This window comes from Molothrus ater, chromosome 5 (assembly GCF_012460135.2).
Source record: "Molothrus ater isolate BHLD 08-10-18 breed brown headed cowbird chromosome 5, BPBGC_Mater_1.1, whole genome shotgun sequence".
Lineage (NCBI taxonomy): Eukaryota > Metazoa > Chordata > Aves > Passeriformes > Icteridae > Molothrus > Molothrus ater.
The window spans coordinates 62,579,125-62,603,094 of record NC_050482.2 but is presented as its reverse complement, the minus strand read 5'-3'; the positions used below and the strand labels follow the sequence as shown (position 1 = coordinate 62,603,094).

The following is a 23,970-nucleotide window of genomic DNA, read 5'->3' as shown; positions in this document are numbered from 1 at the left end:
TCTTGTGGAATGTAAGTTAACCAGAATATGTAAATACTATTCCATGAGTTCTCTATGTCTCACAACAAAACTTTTAAATTGTCTGTGCCTCCCGAAGAAGTAGGACCATGAATATTACAGGACTTGTAGGTACTTTTAGAGGTTAATATTTATGTACCATATGGATGTTAACAAATGAAAAGTGCTAAAATATCCTCGACTATTTAGAAAAGATACAGTATCTTTGCTCCTGCTGTCTCAAGTCTGCTAAAGTGGCACCAGCTTACCAAACCTAAAGAAAAGAAAATCAGTTGTGTGACAGTTACTGCTCAGGTTAAACATTATTGAAACCTGTAGGAAAAGCAACCACTTGATTCTGTCATGGAGCTTATCTGCTTGTTATATTTATCCAGAGGGACTGGTCAGGAGGATTACAGCCCCTGTGCAAAATGACTGGCAAGGTTTTGTGCACAGCACCTGTGGGCAGAGTGGTTTGTCAAGGTAGCGCTCTGCACAGAGCTGTGTGTTCAGGGAAGAAATAAAAAAGTAAGAAAAGGAAAAAAAAAAAAGGAGAAAAGAAGCACCAGGCACTGTCTCAGTGCAGCAAACACAGCTTGGTGAGGGACTGCCAAATCCACGCTGCTCCATGGAGCTGTGAGAGCAGGAGCCATGTCCTGCTGCTCGGTTCCTGCTGGGATGGGCAAAAGAAAAGTGTGCACAGTCCTTGTAAATAAGTAGGGTCACTTCAAAGATATTTGGCTCTAATCCAAACAACCCTGAAATTTCAGCCAGCAGCTCAGCTCACCCCAGGTGAGCAATGTAAACAGCCAGCAAATTATGACATGGCACAAAATCTGACAAATGTTGGCATCTTTCTCAGCTGACAACAGGGCCACATCTACAGAGGTGCACCTTTCAGTAGGGGAGTTCAAACACTCCTTTGGCAAGGGATAAAGCATGCCTGGTTTGCACCCAGATTGTGCATTTTGTCTCACATTGAGCTTGCTCAGACAACAGGCAGTATTTTAGGTAACTACTACTTCTTGCTCCTCAAATTTCCATAGAAAATTGTTGGCAGTCATGACTTTCTTATTACAGAAGGTATCGAACACATAGAAAAGTTTTAAATTAACGAGCTGTTGGGGAAAATCCACACAACACAACCTGTGACACTATCTGAAGACACCCATACAACTGGTGTCAAGCTGTGCCACTTAAAGCATGTTTTCAGCACCCACCTAAGACAGCCTGGCAGTGCATATTTGAGAATTTATCACAGGCAGGGAGTAAAATGCTTTTAAACATTATCGTATTTCCCCAGTGAATGCTCCTCCCAGCAGGGAGCTCTGCTGGCTGGTTTCTACCAGGCCCATTGAGCAAGATCAATTCTAAATAATAACTCCTTCCACAACTTGATTTCCTTGCCCTAAAGCCTGGTGACATGTATCTGAACACTGAGATGCCAGCACCACAAAATACCCACAGCTCAAAGCAAGATATCCTGGAGCAGTTTGTGATGCTCTAGGTCTGGCAGAAAGCCAGCCTTGGGGTCAACACATTCAGAGACTTTGGTGGTGAAATCCAAGGAGTTTGAACATTTCTGGAACATACATCACAAGAAAAGCTGGTTGTGAAGATGTACTTTTCTAGAGTGGAAGGGAACAGTGCAAAGCTGGAAGAGAGTTGTAATTCAACAAACTGTAAAAGAGTAGCTGTGCCCTCCTCCTCAGAAAAACAGTGGGAAAAACTCACCTTTGGGTGAAGGGGCATTCATACAGCCTGAAAATTGTGCAGTGAAATTCAAGTAACCCCTTGTGACTACTCCCCTGTCTTCCCTGATGCTGAAACAACATCAGAGCTGTCTGCTGGTGGTGCTTAACTGCTTGTGTTTTTCACATTAGAGAGGCAGGAGTTTTGGACCCCCCGATTCCTATACTTACATACCTTTGGAAATTAGCATAAACATCTCAGCTGGCTACCAATGTGATTAAGATGTGCCTCCACTTTGCAATTTTTTCTTTGAAACAAAGCAAAGGCTTTCGTTTGTTAAGTGAAAATTCCCCAGTGGAAACCCCTCTCTCTTTCCCTCCCATTTCTGACCCCATACTGGGCACTTTAATCTAATTTTGGTTTGAGGTTTAGAAGCTGAAGGCTGCTTCTGAAGATCACTGAGGGAAAAGAAATCACTGGGAGGAACACCACACTTTGAACTGAACGTCCCTGGCACAATGCATATTGGAAAAAGAAAGCACTAAGAACATTTCCCAATCAATGTAGCTGTATTTTTCACAACCAGTTAGAAGAAATGGAAACCTATGGTAAATAAGGCTGCTTTGTACAAGTCCAATTACCCTGAATGATAAATTGCCTAATTATTTCAGCTCTAGAATCTTTCCCAAGTTTTTTATCCTTTTCTTTGTAGTCACTGTCTGCAGAACAAGAGCGTTTGACTGTTACTAATTAACAAGAGAGAAAGATGCAGGACATTTAGTAAATTCACTTCTGTTTAAATCCATGTTACATTATTTTTCCCCACCAAAGGGGAAAAAAAAAGTAATAATTTATTTAAAAGCTGCTCTGATGGAGAAAATTTTTCTCCATGACTACTCTGTGATATTAAAACAGTCAGCTTTTGTTTTCAACGCTCTCTAGAATGCCAAAAGATTAAAGGCACAGCAAGGTTAGATTAGCACCTCGAAATTATCTGTAAAGTTCTCTACTTATCAAGCTATTAAATCTAAATTCATGACTGCACAAAATCATCTTCTTATTGTATCCTGAGTGCACATGAACTTGGATGAAACAAGTTCCAAAAAGATAAAGCTTTTAAAAGTGTTTTATTCCAGTTCACTATGCATTGACTTTCTGACATCTTGTTTCTTCCTTTTTCGTTCATTTAGATCAACAACAGCAGCAAGGGCTTGTGGATAATAGCCCCGTGTTCAGAACTTTTTTACTTCTTGATTTTCTCCTTTAAATTTAAAGTGTAGCTAGGAGTATGAAAAAGATATTACATTTTATCCAAAACCTCTATTGAAGAAGATCAAAATCATCTTATTGTATTACATTTTTAAACCTGATAGTATGTAAAGCATTAAAAAACAAACAAAAAAAAACAAAATCTTTTTTTTCCTTCCTGCTTATTAACAGAGTTTTTTCTGAAATCTATTTTTTAAGATGTGTGTAAAAGCAGAATGTTTTACATATAAAATAATATGAATATTTTGTTGAATTCTGAAAGCACAGTTTCCATACAGGTGGAAAACATTGAGTCAACAGGGCCAAAGAGTGAATTGCTTGCACATCATGCCTTAATGTGCCACGCCTCAGTGACAGCCAGGGAGGATAATTCCTTGGACTGAGGAAGTAATTGAGCTCTCAGTCTCACTGCATCTGAGCCCTGACTAAGGATGGTAAACATGCAAGCATCTATTTATCTACTCAGTCTTGGTTAAAAGCCCAACATTCCAGTCCATACAAGCAACTGGAATTTCTAGTGTAGAACAGTTTGAAGTCTGCCCTGATCAAGGCCCCAAATGCCCATCCCAGGGGCTACTGCAGCAGTGAAATTCCACTTCTGGCCATACTGCTTGCATAGAAACCCTTGTGGGGCACTGGCCAAAACATTCAAAATATGACCAGTTATACTAACATACAGGTTGGATTTTGTTGCTTTAAAGGATTTGATTTTGGAGAAGTCCCATAACCTGTCTTATGAAAACCAGACATCAAATTAGTTAGTAATAAGTAAGATTACAACCATGGACAGTTAACTTCAGCCACTTCAGGCATCTTCTTGGAAAGATCCCTTGGGAACAGGCTCCACAGGGAAGAGGCATTACAAGGATCCTTTCCTCCAGGCTCAGGAATGATGCATCTGAATGAACAAGAAGAAATTGTGCAGAGGGGACAAGAGACCCACATGGATGAATATGGAACTCTATTCATTTCTCAAGCAGAAAATACACAGGAGATGCAGGGTCAGGCCACTTAGAATGAATATAAATAGGTTATCAGAGTAAGTAGAAATGAGACAAGGAAGGCCAAAGTCCATCTGGGGGCCAAAATTAAATCTGGCCAAGAACGTCATGGACAACAAGAAAGGCTTTTTCAAATACATCAACATCAAAAGGAAAACAAAGGCAATGGGCAGAAATTGATGCACAGGAAATGCCACTTGAATTTGAGGAGGAATTTCTTTACTGTGCAGGTGACCAGGCACTGGAACAGATTGCACAGAGAGGGTGTGGGGTCTCCCTCACTGGAGATATTCAAAAACCATCTGGACGCAATACTGTGCCACTTGCTCTAGGATGGCCCTGCTTGAGCAGGGGGGCTGGACCAGGGCCTCCCCTGTGGTCCCTTCCAGCCTGACCCATTCAATAAATATCAGTGAAAAATTGTTCTGTGACACAGTAAAATATACTAACTGATTTGAAACCGAGCAGTCTTCAGACAGGATGTGTTTCCTACATTCCTTTGTGTTTTCCTGACTACTCCCTTTGCACCAATCTTTCCATCTGGTTAAGTAAGGAAATGTTCACTCATATCACTGGAAGACCACCACATTTCTAGAGCAAGGGCACACCCAGAAACACCACCTTTCCTTTTTGTCCACGTTAAAAGAAAAGCATAAGATGAAGCAGGGCAAACAATATCAAAGCCATCTCATGCTAATTAAAAATAGCAAAATCATATTGTAAGAAATAGAAATTATTTAAGTACATATGTTCTGCCAGGGTGGTAAAAAAGGGAGAAAAAAAGGGAGAGGAGGTCACAAGAAGTTCAGTCTACCAAAAAACTGCTTTACATAATCATGAAATGCAAACTAGTTTCCACTCCTTCTGGCACCAGCTCATTCAGCCTTCACTTCAAATGCTTATTGACAAATAAATGGACTGGTTGCTTCCTATTAATGCTTCCTAATTTATGTACATACCTGGAGGAAAAATTCCATTTTGACCTCACATTCATATAAGCTAAGATCATTTTTAAGCTATGAATATGATGAATACAACTTTAATTTCTTCTTTGTTGCTGTTGGGGATATGCTGTTTCTTAATAAATTAAGCATGTGTTCTCCTCAGCTCAACTTTTGCACTTTATGCATTTAATACCTGCAATTCAGGAATCTGTGTGAAACTTCCAGATGAAAGACCTTCTTTTCTTCAGTCATCATTCATTCTCTCCCTCCTTCTCTCTCTCATGAAAGCACAGGTGCACAAACAGGATTTACTATATCTATGTTCCCCAGTACTTCTCCTTCTCTTCCTTTGCCCATAGAATCATACAATGGTTTGGCTAGAAAAGGACCTTAAAGCTGATCTAATTCCAACCCCTCTGCCATCAGCAGGGATATCTTCCACTAGACCAGGCTGCTCAGAACTCCATTCAGCCTGGTCTTGAACACTTTCAGGGATGAGGCATCCACAGTTCCTCTGGGCAACCTGTGCCAGTGCCTCTCCACCCTCAGAGTAAATAATCTCACCTAACCTACCCTCTTTCAGTTTAAAGCCATTGCCACGTGTCCTGTCACTACAGGCCCTTGTAGAAGGTCCCATGGAAAATCCCTATCATGAAAATGGCACTTGTTTTCAGAAATCTCGAGTCACTATTGTCCTTACAAGGTAAAATGCTGTTAAAGCAAGATTTTACCCCTTGGTCTTGAAAGCCTCTCAGAAGTTGAGAGTTCAGTGGAGATTCCTGCAGCAGATGAAGATGCCAGGGCTGGGCCAACACCTTCATGCTCTGAAGAATCTGCCTTTCAGTCTGGGGACACACAGGGGTCTCATCCCAAATGAATGTTAACTAAGATACAGCTTGAATACTTAGCTTCTCTACTTAGCTTAGTATTTAATATTTCCCAGGAGACAAGTTCCTGCCTGATGAATGCAATTGGCTGCTAATGCTGAGACACAGGGCGGAGTCCTGACACAGATGTCCAAAGCCATCCTCTCTCATTTGTAAGTTCTTTCAAGGGCCAGATGGTTTAGCTTTTCTGATTTTTTTTGCATTGAGGTTGTGCCTATTGCTAGCTGTTCTCTTTCTTTGCTAAGTATTTATGATACAGCAGCACATAACTTATGGGAACTTTCAGTGCCTAACTTCCATGACAAAACAAACAAAAAAAATAGTATAATATCTTTTTGGGCTTGACTCCTACTTCACATTGAAAAACTCCTGAGGGCTAGACAGGCTGCCACTCAAAGAACAGGCACTTACACCTGTGAAGGCATCCTCATTCCTGAGAAATCATGGCATGTTCACCTCTTTTCCTACCATGTGGCTTGCCTGGTGAGAGTATGTCCCCTCCAATGTCATGGAGAGGAGCAGCTTATCATATTTACTGTGATTTAGCTTATCTCCTTGCTTCCTTCTACAAGGCTCAACTGCCCAGTGCAAAAATGTGATCTACCAATTCTACCTGGGACTATGTCCCACCCTGCACCCTATGATGTTACCTACCTGCAGCTAAAAGGTTAACACTGATATGAATATAAAAATTTATTGGACATTGCTTTGATATTAATTTGGCTTCCTTTATCCCTGGAGGAAGCTTGTTAATCACCATATACAGGGGCAGTTGGGAGACGAATCCTGAAGAAAATTGTAACAAGTTTCTTGCTCAGCAGTGGTATTTTTTCCTTAAATGAAAAGCAAATATACTCTTTTCTCCATAAAAGCCTGAAATGTAAGGAGGGAATTAGGGGGACAAGGAATAGAAAGACATGGAAGATGCATCCTTCCCTTTACTTTCTTTTTAAACAAATCTGTATAATCACATTTAAAGTGCTGCATTATTAACATCTTCGTCATTAAATGTTCCATGTCACTAGAAAAATTTATTCTTTAACATGAACCCTGCAGCAGTGATAGTGGGCCAATTATTATGAGGATGGCAAAATACCAAGAAAATTCAGGGGTGAAAATGAGTATCTGTCTAGCATACATTACCTGAGACTCAGTTTTGCTCAAGAATAGCAATAAGGCAGAGTCATTGAGCAACATGTGACATTGCAAGCAAAAGACAAATTAGTCTTCATGGACAAGAGACTGATAGGCCTGAACAAATGGAAAAGTAAAAGGGTTTTTTTCCTCTCTTTCCTCTTTATTTCTTTTTCTTGGGTGAAAAGGGGTAAATGAACTCTGCTGTGTCAACAACAACAAGTTCCTTGAAATAAAGGTACATTTATCATCTCAACCACACCTCATTCCAGACCACATAGAATCACCTATTCTCGGCTGTGAAAAGGCATTTTCCTAGGAAAGAAGTAAGGTTTGGAAAAGTCAAGGAAGAAGTACAATGTCAAGATACAACTGGGGTTTAAAATGTGGAAAGTGTTCCGATAAGCTAACAGTAGACTTTCCAAAATAGCAAAGCCAAACTAGACTTACCAATTGTTTAACTCAACCCTTGCATATCATAAATAGGCTGACTCTCAAGAAAGGCTTTACTGTCTTTGAAAGTCTTTATCCCCTTTGAAGAGCAGGCATCTGTAGGTAGATACAGTGTAAGACCTACAAACACAAGGCAAGCAAGGAGAATTGCTCTCATGCAGCTCCTGGCTGCTCATGCTTCAGACAAAGGATGACTGTGGCCCTACAAAGCACAGGAACAAGCAACAAAGGGATCTTCCAGACAGGCCTCCAGGACAACTTCTCTGCCTTCTCTGCTGGGAAGGTGCCTGGAGTGGAAAGCAGCCTGTGCAAAGAGGCATTTTCTAAGGCTTGCACAGTGAGAAAACTGAGCCCAAGCTTTTCCACCTAGGTGCTTCCCCTCAGCATTTGAGCCTGGGAACAGGTTTGGAGCAAAGTGGAGAAACACTTGGCAAGCTTGGACTCAAGGCTTTTCTCCTGATACTTCTCTTTGTACACCAGAGAGTCAAGAAGTAGAGATAACAAAGCCCTGAGTCTCAAAGGTGCATAACTGGCTGACATTCCGGAAGAGTTAAAAGTCAAAATGACCTCTGTCCAAAAGAAGTGACTTTGGGTCTCTTGAGTCCAAAGCTTGTATCATTTCGAATCAATATATTCTAGACACTTACAGCAGAGGAGAAATGTGGGGAAAGGCTTATTGTCTTCTCCTAACTTAGCAACATTTGACTGGTATGTACAGAAGCACCATGGGACTAAGATAAATAACTGATTTCAGACATGGAGCAACTGCATGAAGAACTGCAGAAATAGAACCTAACAGTACTCAGTCTCTACATGTTTAAAAGCATTTCTCTATTTGTTTTAAAAAAAAAACAAGTGCTGACAGCTGACATTCATAAGTGATGGGAGGCTCTGCAACACTTTCTTAAACAAATAGAGCAATCAAAGAGTGTCATTTCATTCAAGAGAATAAACAGCAACAACAACCAATATTGTTTGTGCTTCCTGGTTCTGTATGTTTTGTGTGTGTATGTGTATGAATGTGTAGCAGCAACTCTCTTCTGTAGACTTTTTTCCTGCACACTATTTACAATTCAGTCTCCCTTGATAAATGCAAGCCTTCACTGTCAGCAATATTTCCTTAGTGAAGCTCAGTCTCTGTAGTTGGAAGCTTCTGAGAGCACAAAGCCTTGAGATACTGCATGAAAGGCACCAAACTCATGCAAATTGTTGTAGTAATTCCCTGACAGTGACATCTCTCTGACTTTCACCTCTCATTTTCACTAATGCTCAAAGAAAACCGACTGTGCTACCAAGGAGACTCTCTGCATAGACTGCTTAAAAATCTAAAGTACTCAATCAGGCAGAGAGACACCATAAAAATGGTCCTACCTCTCTCTGCTCTAGAAATTTTATGGGAAGGGAAAATTTTGAAATGGCAAAATCCCTTTTCAATAAGACATCTCCAGTAGACTGCAGAGGTATTACTGAAGGAGCTTTTCAGTGTGAAGAACAGAATCATAAGCCAGTGTAAAGTTTAGTACAATTCCACTCAAGTCAGTGAAGACAATTATTCCAGATGAGCAATTGCCACACCCAGTGTGTCTGATGAATTACAGCAAAAAATTATCGATCATAAATGAGGAGTTTATGCATCAGTCCAGTTCAACCTGGGCTATTCACAACTCACTACACAGAGCAGTTAAAAAGGAATTAAACAGTATTGTTTCATAAACAAAACTATAGATTGCAATGACATTGGAGTAGCATAATTCAATATTTTCGACATGAAAGAGTACAGACGAAACAGTCTGGTCAACATTTTCAATAAAACATATTGAAAATATTCCTGTGTCCAAAAGCAATACAAAACCAAGTGTTTATAGGAACAGGAAGATGTCTTTATATCAAAGAAGAATCTCCAAGTCTCCATTTAAATAAAGAGAGAGTATGGCAGGACCTTGAAGTTTCTTTAAACTTTACAGTCTCTAGACAGAGGTGAAAATGTTGATAAGTCACACCAGCAGTGAATTGTTACACTAGTACTTTGTGTGGATAGGAAATTTGATGGAGTAGAGACTGCTATGTCTTCTCCTGTTCTTCATTCCTCTCACACTGATGTTTCTAAATGTCAAATCAAACAGTGATAAGTAAGAGTAGTACAAAGCTTTTTTAAAATAGAATGGAAAACACAGTTAGTCTTGCAGTCTCCAATCGTTGTTTTATGGTAATAGCTGCTCTTTCATGTATTCACTTTTATTTACTTCTCCTGACTCCTGTGCTCTCCCTCACCTTTGTCAGGGCTCCTGGAAGTATTCCTAGGCATCAGCAGCAAGGAGCAGTGAGCTGCTACTCTGTCCTTCACCAGACCTGAAGCCTCACATAGCAGTGCAGCAACACATCTGTAATGCTCAGCGCAACCTTTTTCCGGTGGTTCTTTAAGTAATGACATGTTTGTATAGATATGAGCTAAAAATCCCCCAAAATTGTAGCACCAAATCTACCCATAAGTTAATGCGAGGCTTGGCTGTCTCTTACTGAGAATAGGCAGTAAATTATTCCTGAAGGTGAGATTAGAATTCAGGGAGCCCTTGCTCCAGGCTTTTCTATTCTCTGCACCATCAGGCATGGATTTCTTTATTGCACAGAGACAGAAAAGATCGTTCTCACACCTCTTTTGCCCTCCTTAGCTGCCCCAAGCAGGCTTGCTTTTCCCCCTCAAGAAAATGACCTAGTTTCACTAGGTTTAACCTGATGTGTTTACTTTGCAACTGATCAGGAGCACATACCCACACCCACTCACCACATTCCACATCAGGGTAACAAATAACTTCTTATGAGAAGCCAGCTTGGTCACCTGTGGTTTTGCACTCTGTTTTGTGCCATTACTCTTCCTGTCTAAAATTGTGCAGTCCAGTAAAACAACAACAAAAAAATAATTCATAATCAGGCTTGAGAACAGGGACAAGGAAGGGAGAGAGATTTTAGCATTTTTAAATGCTAAAATGGGAATAGAGGAAAAAAGAGAATCCCCACATTGAGGGAATCCCCAGCATGGAAGATGCAATTTTTCATGCCCTAAGCTCTGCGGCTTAGGACATAACACACAGAGCAGCTCAGAGCACACAGTGGCACTCAGAAGCAAGTGTTCATATGCTCAAAATGAATGTGTGTGCTCCAGGCTTTCTATGGTTTTGCTAAGCACACACACAGACAAACAAAAATCAACTTGCTTTTACAATAAGATAATCAGTCACATGTGCAAAAACTGTTCCTAAATATGTCTTGTGAAGGGCTCCTTAAAACCTCTGCACAGGGATCATTTTTGACTGAAAAGGAGAGGTGAAGACCATGTGTGCATTCTTTCTCACTTGGTGAATGTGGATAAAAAACATCTCATTCACAACTGTATAGCCTCTAACAGTTCAGGGATGGTTAGCCACAAACACTGTAAAAATAATCTGGTCTTGAAATAGCAACCTTTCTCTTTTTTTCCCCATGCCCTCCTTTACTGGTACATACCAGGCTTGCTTCTCAGGCTGATGCATATCACCATACCTGTACTAATACCAAACATGCACCAGAGTTTAACCCATCTGAGGATCTGACCCCTCTCTGCTGTCCCAGATCTGTGGTTTCTGCAGAAAGCAATATTATTTTATGCAGACACAGAGGTAGGCGTCCTGCCCCCACTAGTTCATATTTAACTCTCTTTTCATCTTGTTTATTTTGCTTTCACGGTATCAAAGCAAGCTGCACACCCAGCAATAAGCTTGCAGCAAATAGGTGCATCTTATTTTTAGCAGATTGCCCTTCACAGGGCACACACTACACTCCCAAGGGATTTATGAAGAGGGTCAGGTCAAAGTCTTTATAATTTGAATTTTTATTTGTGCGTTAGAAGAATTATGCTTGTCTTTTCCAGTACAGTTGGAGCACACACAGGGATTCAAAAGTAGTAGGGGAAGATACAGTGTGTGGTGACAAGTAATCACCACTCAGTATTTTGTCTTTCTGCTTCCCCAGAGATGAAAAGCTCTGCAAGCCCTTTCCCTACACCCTAAAGACCCAGATAGAGGTGAGGGGACAATGTTCTGTCCTCTACAATAACTGAGGCCAGGAGCTTCTCCTGCCTGCCATACTCTAAAATAGGGCAGGTGCCTCTTCTCATTTTGAGGCAAAGAGACACCATGAAGCCTCAGCACTGAGCTGTCAGTCAAGAAAAGACCTAAAATGTCCTTTAGCAAGCAGATGAGGATGGTCCTGGAGGTAAAAAGAAAAAGATGACAACCCATGAGTCACTCAGACACTGTTTTCTGAGGACACCTGCCTGGAAGTGCCATCTATCCAGGCTGTGTGGTAGAGATTGGCAGTGAGACCTCCCAAGACAGCTCTAAAACAAACTTGGCTGGACACAACAGAGCAGGATAACATGGTCCTGTCTCCTCTGGGTATCTGACTCCCAGCACTGGGACTAGACACTTGCAGCACCTAGCTTTGTGTTTCTGCACCACACTGCAGCAGACTGCACCATGCCTGGCCAGGGATCTCTAACCCAGCATTGACTCAGCTTTCTCCATCCCCTTTATGCTCTCCCAACATACCCACTGTGCAAGACAGACAAATGAAAATCACAGCAAAGGCAGGGGTGTCCCCAAGTACAACACCCTGAGCCACCAAAATACTGCTGTATGCCCAGATGGACCAACCTTGCTCCATTACTGGCTATTACAAGGTCATCATGCTTTGTGTTTCTGACTGGTGTGCCAAAAAGCTGGAACTGTGCCTGTCATTTATAGCACCTTTTCTCAGATAGCTCTCACATGTCTTTATAAACTTTGGTAAATGAGTATATAAATCACTCTGTCCACCACCAAAGTACAATCATCTCTGGGATGATACACAGCAGCTGCTGTAAAATCAGACTGCAGCTCCACGCCACAGATTAGGGCAATAAAACATGCTGCATCAGCCAACTGAAATGGATGGAGGACAGAAGGGGGACGTGGTAGAGGACATTTTGTAGTTATAATTACCTGAGTATAAATTTGGCTGAAGAGGGTACTGTGTTTAATACTTGCATATCTGCAAATCAAAACAGTCCTCCACCACATGTCAAAACAATCTGACTACCATTCCCCATGTTTTGGCCTTCTAAAGCCCTTCCTTTGTGAAAATTGCAGAGCACCTTGAGAAGAGCAAAGCAATAACCTAATCAAATTTCTTAGCAACTGACTTGATAACTAACTGAGCCTGTAGCTTCTGTGTCCCTCCCTTCCTCTCTCTTGCATGACAACTGAACACAGCATCTATATATACCCAGTTCTAAAATAGCTGCTGCTCCCGTAACTCACAAACCGTTCACATAGATCTCATTTTCTAGGCTAAAAGTAGTTAATTGCAGTCACTGAGGGGACTGAACTGCTGCACCCTTTTCCTTATTCTGGGATGGGCTCCTTGAGCAGTGTATTGCCCCCTCCTGCCCCCCTGTCAAATCACGAACTGTTTATAAAAGGAAATCTTTTGAAGGATGGGGCTGCAAAGATCAGATCTACAAATTTCCTGTTATCAAGGACTGCAGATGAATCATTATCTTTCTTTCCCTCTCTTCTACTTGGCCATACAGCCATATATGCACCATCTAAAACGAAACCTGACAACTCAGAAAGTACGGGAAATTTATTTGAAAGGTACTTCCAATCAATCTATGACGTGGGACAGCATGATTTGGGATGAGGACACCAGTTTGAGTTGAGCCTCATACAGACTTTGTACAGAGCAGAAATTAATTTGAGTGCAAACTCTCTGCACTGACTAGGGAAACTGCCACAAGTGTCCCTAGCTTCATAAATTCTCCTAGATAGTGCAAAAGCTGAAATTATCAGCAAAATATTAATAGAGAACCAAGAAAGTCAAGAATTAATCATTTGAATTTGATTATTATTGAAACATTGCTAATAGCGAACGACAGCTCAGTCAGACCATACACAAGCCAGGGTCTCCATTTAGTTCTCCAGCTTGAATCAGACTCACACCCACATGTGAACCTCTTGCACTGACTCACACTGCAGCCTCCAAGTGCACAGCAAGGGGTCCCTGAGCTGGAGCTGGACCAGACCAGCTGCTAAGGGAAATTTGGTACACACAGAGCTAGTCTTTAACTACTCCAGAATAAACTCCTGAGGTGCTTAGAGTGTGTACCCAACAGCCCCCACAAGCAGCTGTGCTGGACAATGAGTCTGTGCCTACAGGAGCACACTCCCTGTCCATGTAGACATGGCCATATGCATGGACTTCCTATGTGAAACATCCTTAAGGAACCAGCCAGATAATGACTGATTGCACTCAGATTTCTACACACTTTCATGGAAATGTTTACTATTTCACATGTCCATCTACAGAAAGATGTCATATGAATGATATCACACACCCATCCTGTAGGATAGCTCTCCCAGCAATTCCCCTTTGGTTTCCTAGGGTTTCAGCTTTCAGGAACTGATGAGGAGATTAACCATATTTTCCTTGGCGCTGAATAGTAGGGGGTTCTGTGTGCAACTCTGTCCACAGCATTACCAAGTAAACTGCCCATACTCCAGGCCAAGCTGCAGCTTCACATCTTGGCAGGCTTTAAGGAAGTCAGCTGAACTCACCAGACATGAGGGCACAATTAGGCCTGCCATGTATGAATAAAACAAGTAAATAACTCCAGCTCCTGGAAACAAAAATGCCCTTGGCAAATACAGATAGTGGAGAAGTAATTTGAATGAAGTATAAGAGAATTACATACCATGATTTTTTTTTAAGCTTACACATATATTCTGCTGCTAGAAGAAAAAAAAATAAGAACATTCAAAACAAAACTTTGAAGCTTTTATGATTTGCAAGGCCACTATTTATGCTCCTACAAAGACCAGTAAATAAAATTGACCACAAAAACAGTAGAAGCAGTTGTACAAGAGGAAGACAATAGAAATGTGTAGTTTTAGAGCCTGACAACAGCTGGTTGATTTCAATAACGTAAAATATTTTTTAAAGGTTAAGCATTCACCATGACACAAAGTTTCTAGGCCATCTCTTGTGTTGATACATTTCATTGCCTTGCTCCCTGCACAAAGCCCCAGAGCAGCACATCATACTCACATGTTTTGCAGAGAACTCATCGACCTCCCACAGCACCTTCTCCTGGCACTCCGGGTTGGTGGCCAGCAAGTAGGTGGCAAAGGACAGCGTGCTCGTGGTGGTCTCATAGCCAGCAATCAGGAACAGGAAAGCTTGGCCTGCTATCTCATCCTCTGTTAGCATCTTCTGAGCCTTTTCAGATGGGGCTGTGCCAGCCAGAGGCGCCTCATCCTGTCTGGGAGCAGCAGATGGGCTGAGCACACCCAAGCACCCGGCTGCCATGGCTGAGTCGCAGGCGTCAAGCATCCACTGGAGAAAATCTCTGCGCCTCTGCAGAACAAGGAATATGAGGGATGGGTCACAGAGCAGTGCCTTCCATGGGGGATGGAAGCAGAGAGCTACTTCCTATTTATAGTGCATGCTTGGCTCCTACAGAATGGCCACCAGCCTTTCAGTGAACGAGGAGGCTTCTATAAATCAGCTGGAAATGCCATAACTAACAGCCTGTCCTTGCTTTCTTCCCAGTGAGATGAGACTGATCTGCCCCCAATTCACAAGAGATTTGTTATGTACCCTTCACAGAGGATTGCTAATGGCCAGCTCTGCACAGAGCTTATATTCTTAGGCTGAGTTCTTGGCACTTGCTGGGAATCAGGGGACTGACATAGAGACTGTACATGCAGGCTCCATGTGCATCTGCCAGATGGAGGCAGCACAAATCATGCTTGGAGGAGCTGGTCCATCTGCTAGGATGCACCACCCTCATTTGTTGGTATGGTCCAAAGCTTGGAACTCACCATCTAAGTTCAGGGTTGCATCTACATTACTTTCTATACTAGCTTAGTGTGACAGGGCTAAAATCTAACCTCAGTAAATTGGGAGATCTTTTTATGAGAAAGTACAACTGTGAACACTTGTAAAGAAGATAGCCTTTTTTTAAACAATTATTTAAGAACATATTTGCAGAACCATATTAAAACTGCAAGCATTCCCCTACCACAAAACCTGTTTGAGCAGTTTGTCTTTGCAAAATGCCCACTGAATGATCCTACTGTTATGAGAACACTTTCTTTCACACTTATTTCTGACACAGAAGCTCTAATAAAGAGACCTATGGCCAAGAGTGAGCTGACTCCCAACCAGTGTGGACAGCAAGCTTGATTAGGCTTTGAAATATAACCCAAAAGGTTTGAATTGACTTTTGCGAGTGGGCATAATAGAATTGTGCTGAACCTAAGCCATAAGGCTGTGTGATTGATTTTCAATTCCTCAAATACCAACAGAATACATGATAGCTCAAGGACTTAGAAGTGACTGCAGTGCAAGAACATGACAACTTGTGCAGTGGGATGGACAACAGAAGGGACCAAGCTTTTCTTCAAAAGAAAAGAATATGCTGTAAACTGTATTTTTCTGTTAAAAATTAATCATTTGAAGGATTTCTTGGATGTGATGTTTGAGAGATAAAGTAGAAAAAAGAAGGGCCAGAGAAAAGGATAGGCAAACAAGATAAGAGTAAGGAAGAAGTAATTAATTATAAATGTCAGACACTAATCAGATTATTTATTTTTCACACGACATGGGAAAAGAGAGCAATGAGACAAGAAAACAGGAGAAATACTCAGTGCTTAGCTCTGCTGCCAACAAACTGTTCTGATTGATCTACAGGGCAGAGAGGAATGGTTATTTTGGGGTTTGAAAAACACAAGGGATTGGAATAGTGCCTCTTTAACAGCTCCTTCCCTCCACCCCAGAGAACCTTTCCATTAGGTACCTTGTACCCAATGAGCATCTTTCACCCTGGTACACCCAAAAATCAATGCTCCAGATAGCAGCCAGAGCCTGCTGAAGGACTCTGCACATTCACCAGTCAGACTGAATCACCTCCAAGGCATGGGAGACGTGCTTTTCCACCAGTAGGTGAAGGCACACAAAAAACCATTACAGACATTGTGCTCTGCAAATGAGCTGCAGCTCTGAAAACACTTCCTTGTGCCTAGACTTAGGCACAATTCCCACCAGCATGATAGGATACCTCTGCTCCATTATATGTTCCTGTAGATTGGAGGAAGTAAGACTTCATGCAGACTTCAGGTGTGAATAGCTCAAAATCTTGTTCACTTTTTCTGGGAAGGAATAGTTTGTTTCTGGGAATAGTTTCTGGGAAGGAATAGAACATCCTGGGAGTTCATGTATTGCACAACCCAGAGTCCAACTCTTTGGCATAGCCTGTGCTTCAGGGATTTCCCTGGTACATATATTTGTATTAGACCGTTTTTAAAATTGAAAAAAACAAGCAAACAAGAAAAAAAAAAGCCAACCAAACCAACCAAACAAAAAAAAAATCCAAAACAAAAAAATAAACAAACAAAACCAAAAAGAAACAACAACAACAGTAAAAAAAACCAACAACAACAAAAAAACCCAAAAAGCCAAGAGAGTCCAGTTCCAGTGTGTTCATTAGTGTGTGGATAAACCAATTCAAAATAGTAATGAACCACATCTGTAGAGACAGTCTCTTTATCTGCAAGACTAGCCACCATCACCTAAACTACCTTCATAACATAAAAATGTTTAATTACATTCCTATTCAGTGGAATTGTAGCACTGTAGTCTCCTGCAGCTCAAAAGGTGTAACATTGGCTATGGCTCTGCATCCATCCTTCTCTAGCTGTGAATTTCCTTGTAAACAAACCCATTGCCCTCTAAGGGTTTGCTGTTCCCAGTCATGAGCTGTTAGACAAGCCTGGTCTTATATTTAGACAATACACTCTCTGGAGACCCTGTAAGATGTTTCTCCAGCCTTAAACAAAATCAGGTCCTGGCCTTATACAAAGCATCGGGTTATTGCTGTAATAGCAAAGTAATAATCATAATGACTACTGAATAAAATTTCATTCATGAGAATTTTTGCTGAAAGCAAACTTAATGAATACCAGCACAAGTGAATATTCCCAGGAATGTGCTCTGAAATGCCTCTGTGGCCATTTTGAGGAGCTCTTTTTATTACTCACGTAATATATTTGGTTAGGAATTTAAAAGCTTGTCTTGTTGCAGAATCTGTTTTTAAGGTCATCCTATCCAGAAAAAACTGGATACCTGATCTGTGCCATCTAATTTGCTCACAGGTGAGCAGGGGTTGCTAAGAGCAATGGCTTCATAAACAAACCTTGCAAAAACAACATTCATTTGTAAAAACAACTTGAATAATAGTAGGGGGGAAAAAAGTATTTCATTAGAGAGAAGTAAGCTTTCTTCCATGATAGTTCTACACAGTGGAAGGAGCTATATTTCAGCAAAGCTTCTCTTCCTTATGCTTCATTCTGCTTCATTTTAGGCATCGGTATAGAGTGCCACATAAAAAATCGTCCTCAACCCAAGCGAGAGAAAAGATTTCCAGGGTTATAACAAGTCATAATGAAACATATTTTTTTCCGCGCCATCAGGGTGGAAAAATCACTCTGATTCCAAAACCTAACAATGGCAATAGAGACAAATACTAGCATAAACCCAAATATAATTGGATTGTTAAGTGCTAGAAATAAGGAAAAAGCATCTCATGAAAATTCACAGACGGGAGGGGGGAGGTTCCTCCACTTCAGCTGATAGTAGAAGGAAAAAAAATTTAAAAATTACATTTTTTTCTTAATTTAACAACAGACCAGGTACTTACAGTGCCACTGCACAAAAACATTCTTTGGTCATCACATCCAGCTGCTGGCTTCCTTTCTCCATCAGGGACATTCATTTGATTTTCCTCACAAAAAGCAGAAGCCCATAATAGCCTCCATCCTGTCCTCTGACACTTGCATAGTTATGTTACAATGGCCTCAAAAACAAATTCCTGCCACAAAAGAATGGCGTGCTAATGCGATGGACTCTTGATTTGCCCCTGTACAACACAGAGCCCGTCATTAAGCCAATGATAATTGAATGGAAAGCTAGGATTTGAACAAAACCCATATAATTTGAATGCAGTGTGGGACAGGGCGAATGTCTAACTCGGCGGTGACACAGACATCCCCTCTGAAATATATAATAAGACAAGCTCCGCTTACAGCTTCCCCAAGATAGACACCTTGCAGTATATTTCCTGACACCAGTGTTCTGGGCCGTATCATTCCTCTCATTAGTCTCCTTAGGCATCACCTGGCCCTGCAGAGAAGCGGCTCTGCACAGAGGCGGAACGAGCGCGCGGCGCTGGGGAAGGCCAGGCCGCCAGAACCCACCTCCCTGTAGCCCCACATTTTCCTTCACAGAGAAAAGCAAGGCACAATTCTTCCCAAGAATATTCTCATCTCATTTGCTGTGCCTGTGTTTGTGCAAAAGTAGAATGCAATTTGGAGATTGTTTACCCCAAGTGATGGTGTTTTGTTTCCTTGGCCTATCAGGGCCTATTGTGTGTGTGTGTCAGGACTGTCGGCTGACAGTCACAAGATCTGTGCTGTTGGGTGCAGAGTTGAGTGCTTGGTAGATTCAGTTTAGATGCAATATAACATAGTGTAATATAATATAAAATAATATAATAAAGTAATTAATTAACATTCTGATAAGATGAAGCCAGAGGCACCATTTCTCTCCCCCTCGTCGGGGGTTGCCTGCGAATTCAGTACCTCCCCTCCTCACATCCCGGCTCTCGAGCCTCGCAGCTGTCAGGAGGAGAGAGATGTACCACTCACACACGAGATGCAGCATGACTTTTCTCACAGGAGGCAAGGGATGGCTCCAGCTCTCTCCCTCCTGAACAGGGAGTTGTGGTTTCATATCTGAGGCTGATGTGCCAGCTGACCTTCTGGCAAACTCACCATGCTCTGGGATCCAGGGGACCCTTGGGTCATGCTTTTGGTAGAGAGATTAAGCTGTTCAACTTCTCTGCAAGCTGAAGTAAAAAATTACTTAAGGAAAACTACCAAATATGTATCAGTTTGAATTTTAGTTCTTAATGTTTTGATTTCAATCACGTTTTCTGTAAATTATACTCAAATTTTGTACCACTCTGATAGTTCAGATCTGTGTTTTGAGTTCAAAATAGGCCAGAAACACAAAAATCTACTTCATGATGAATCAAGGAATCAAAATAAATGACATAATTGGTCAATAGTCTGTAAAGCACTTGCTGTGGTGTAAAAGTCATGCAAATGTGATGCTGCAAATATAATGCCAATAACAATAAACTGTACAGACCTTCCTGGTCTTTCTCAAATGCTCTGATTCAAACTCAAAATGATAGATTTCAGAAACCTTATCTATCAGGTAGAAAGCTCACATCTCATATTATTTCAGCAAACTTGTACAAACACTGCTAAGTCAATGAATATCCAGGAAGCTTTTCATAAGCTTGATTTGGCAACCCTCTTTTTAGGTAAGACAAACCTGCGTCACAATGAAGTTATCAGTCAAGCACTGCAGTAGCTACCCAGATCCTTTTGAAAAATAAGCACAAAATGCAGTCCCACTAAAACTATCATTTTGGCAATCATCTTTGAAAGGATCAAATTCAACCTCTAACACTTGCAGGCTTCATTTGGTTTCTCAGTGAAATCAGAAAAAATAAAAGGACAGTTTTCTCTGGCAATATATCCAATTCCAAAACATTCCAGAGAGAGTGTCCTTTTGCCTTGTGCTTGAACACAGAAGCTCAAATCAAATGAGAAGCCCTCAAATTTGTATGTCTGAAGCTTGAGGACATGATGCTCTCACAGGTGATACTCAGCTCTGGAAGGACCTGGACTCTGTTAGACTCCAGGGTAAGGCCATTGCTCAAGAGAGGCTGGGAGACTTTTCAGTCAGGCAGGTAAAACTCTTTTGTTTGCATTTGTTAATATCAGCAGAAGAAAACACTGCAGTGTTTTTATTGTGAATGGGCTGAGGGTCTGAGGGCAGGCAGATCTTACAAAGCAATATAACTTGTGTAAAGCAAAAAAGAAAAATTCACTGGGTGCTGATTCAGAAAGTGAAGCCTTTTGCCAGACTGATCTGATCTTAATACTTATAATAAAACAAGCTGAGAAGATTTTGTATGAGTTTGGACTTGCTATTTTCTTATATTATCATCACTAATCTTGTATGCAATTTTTTGACAGTAGTTCACATCCATAAGAGAAACCTGTGAGCATTTAATAACTCTGCATTTGATGTCAGAAGCCACAGCAATGTCTTTGCTTGCTACTTGAAAGGAATGTGTCCCTACAAAAATGTTGCATGAAAGCAAAATGAAAGCTACCCCCAGGAGGGGCAGGCTGATCAGCAAATAGATGAAGGCACCTGAACAGAAAGTGTCAAACATGGCAACAAAACAGATCTTCTCCATGTGACCAATGTTCTTCTAAAAAATGAAAAATAAAAATAAAGCCAAGAGTAGGCTGAATTAGAATATGATACGGATTTTATTGGCTGAGTTTGCCACTAAACCTGCAAAGTGGCCAATATGATTTACTGGTTAAAGCACTGCCCTTCCACAGAAGCTGAGATGCTTTAAGCTGCACTCCCTTTTTTGCCTGTAAAGCAGAGTTATAGCTGGTGCAGCTTCTCCATCTGTAAAATCGGTACAACAGACATCAAATCTTATAAAACACCATGAAGAGAAGCTAATGATGATCTCAGAAAACCGTTTAAGACCTAGGATAAAAACAGATTTACACAGACTCGAAGAGTTTAAGGCAAAAGCATCATCATAGAGGAGAAGGAGCCCTGGAAGGAACTCAGCAAGTTATCTGCTTCATCCCCTTGCCACAAGGCAACATCAGGCAAACCAGCACTGACAGCTGTTTGTCTAACCTGTTCTTAAAAACCCAGCAAACCCTGACTTCCCACAGCGTCCCTAGGCAGTCCACCCCAGCACTGGACCTTTTCAGTCACTGCAGAGGTTTCCCCTCCTCCAGTGACTCACCACAGATATTGCAAATCATTAGATTTCACCAGCTACATCCATAATGTCTGCAACTCCACAGCCTGTACCTGTTCACAATGTATGTGTGTGTATATATAAATATATATATATAATAATATATGTATGTTTTAAATATATCTTTAATTAAGCATGCTGATAACATAAAAATCAAACTGCTGAAAAATACAAAATGATTTGCACATAGCGGTGCTTCCATTCATGAGGGGGGAGAGTCCACAGGTACTGGTGGTTTCTTCCTCAAAAATTTTGCACCTTTCTGACCTTCAAAAGTAAAAGCTTTAGTAGCATACAGAAGGATTAAGCCTAATTCAACCTGAAAATAAAGCTGAAGGGATTTCTTAAAACCAAGATTTTGTTAGTGACCCACCTCCCCCCAGTTTATACTGCTGCAAGTGGCACTAGAGGGCTCACATCTTGAAAGACAGCAGCCTCCTTCTTCATATGGTCCCACACAGACCAGGGATGAAAATCAATTTGAATTTCAGATCTAACTGTTAGTGAATTAAGAGAAAGAACAGAACTGTTTGTAGTTGATATAATCTTAATACAGGTGTTTACAGCTCTTTCAGGAGCAGACTGGTTTTTAGATCCTAGCCAAAAGCCAGACTTGGCTGAAATGCTATGTAAGATACAGAGATACCACAGGTATGGGTGGGAAAAAATAAGATACACTCCTATTTGGTTGCTTCATAAACTGTGTGGGCCCACAGAGAAACCCACAGCTTTCCATGAGGGCTGGAAACCCTTCCTGTAGCTGTTCAGTGTAAAATCAAGGGATTGTATGCAGCCAGGTCTATTTACACCTCTAATGAACTGGCCACTGTCTCTGACTCTGGGCAGCTTCCCCTAGTACCAGGCTCAGGTATTTAAGACAAGCACTAAGTTTTTCATCATGAAATTCAGTTTAATGGTAAGGAAATGTCATGGAGTTTGTGGCAGCTGCTTGGCAGCTCTGCCACACTGGGCCGGCAGTGTCAGCCCAGGTCACAGCACAACAGCATAACCAGCACAGCTCCCTCCATCACACACACACACACATACTTGGGGAAGGATCGGAAAGCAGCCCAGAATTCAGGGGCTGGAGAGTCCCATCCAGCTTTCCCAATCTCTGCACTGTGGTGAGCAAGAGACATTGGCAGCAAATATCAGTGGACAGCAACCTCCTTGTTCTGTATTTGCAAAACATTCAGGATAACACCACTCTGATAAGGACTCCTGGCATTACTGCAATGCAAACAATAAATATTGGATTTGTGTGTGTGGTAGCTGAGCTTCCCCTGCCCCACATGTGTTTTGCTGCTTGAAGGGGGAGGAGTGACATTATCAGAATACTCCGTGTGGAGAGATAAGAAAAGAAATAACTGAGTGATGGGGGAAAGAATAGCTCAGGCCAGGCCCTGCCATGCATGCCAGCACGTGGAGCAGGCACCTGTGCCCCAACCAGCAGCAAGCTGTGCACCTTACTTCACATTGCATGCATGCATCCCCTCCCAAAGCTCATCTGGCCTCCCACTAAACCATCTGAGCTCTCTCCCCTCTGTTATTTGCACGAGGAAGGGAGGATGCAGGAAGGGAGTGTTTTAGGCTAACTGTCTGACATCCAGAAGCTTGACCCTCCGCTGACTCAAACTGCTGACTAAAGGCTACTGTTGCTGGCAGTCCTCTGCTCTTTTCCACTTGCCACAGATTGCTATTTTATTTGCTTAAATTAAATTCCCGATTAATAATAATTTCTTGTTTTAGCAGTTGACTCACATTCAAGAAAATGCACAGGAATCTCATTATTTCTTTCTTGCTCTTTGTTCTTCCAGCCCCATATGCTCCTTTTAACATTCTTGCAAAGCTCCACCACTCACTTTGAAGAGCCATCAGGATATTTCAGGGCCATTCGGGGAATTTACTGCTCACATCCTGCTCTCCCTCATTTTTCTCAGGGTTTGTTCAAGATCCTTTCTTTCTGCATCACACAACATATAGATTGCATATGTTTTGAGGGAAGGAACAGCTCATTATTTGGTTTTGTGATGCCCTTAAGTATTTTCAGGAAGCCAAAAAAAAATTTTCTTTTAACTAAACCGATCATGGTTTTGAGACTGAAATAAATGCCATGTACTGCTTCAAAAAAAAAAAAAAAAAGGTACAACTAATGTTATTCATATTCTGTATTAACAATATGGGGGAAAAATTTTCATTATCACTTCTTCAAGCAACTGCTCTCCACTGCTGGCAGGCAATCCTACTGCCAGCTTATCCATTCATGATCACACCTACACCCTACATTAGGATTTATCCCGGATTTTCAGCTATATTAAACTGGCTTTTACCTAAAGTACATAAATCACATCTATATCTGACTCTCATGACTTGTGTGCATGAAGGGATACAGGCTTCTAACACAGTGGGTGAGAGCACTGGGAAGGAAAGGATTATTTTCAGCTAACCAGTGACCAATAACAAACTGTGTTATCCTCCACAGCTTCACGGGTGCTGGGTTCAGTTATGGGTTTTATCCAATAGATGGCTCCTCAGTAGCAGCAAGGATTCTCCCCCTGCTCTCCTTCCCTTCACGGAGTTTCAATATGACT

At 41.5% G+C, this 23,970-nt stretch overlaps 1 protein-coding gene across 1 annotated transcript in view; it reads right to left on the bottom strand.

The window, feature by feature from the left end:
• The window catches only part of TBXAS1 (thromboxane A synthase 1), a 237,014-nt gene that overhangs the window by 51,117 nt on the left and 161,927 nt on the right, over positions 1-23,970 (bottom strand). Inside the window, exon 9 of the mRNA XM_036401669.1 lies at positions 14,497-14,805. Within this exon, the coding sequence (XP_036257562.1) occupies positions 14,497-14,805 (309 nt within the window). The remainder of the gene's footprint in view (positions 1-14,496; positions 14,806-23,970) is intronic.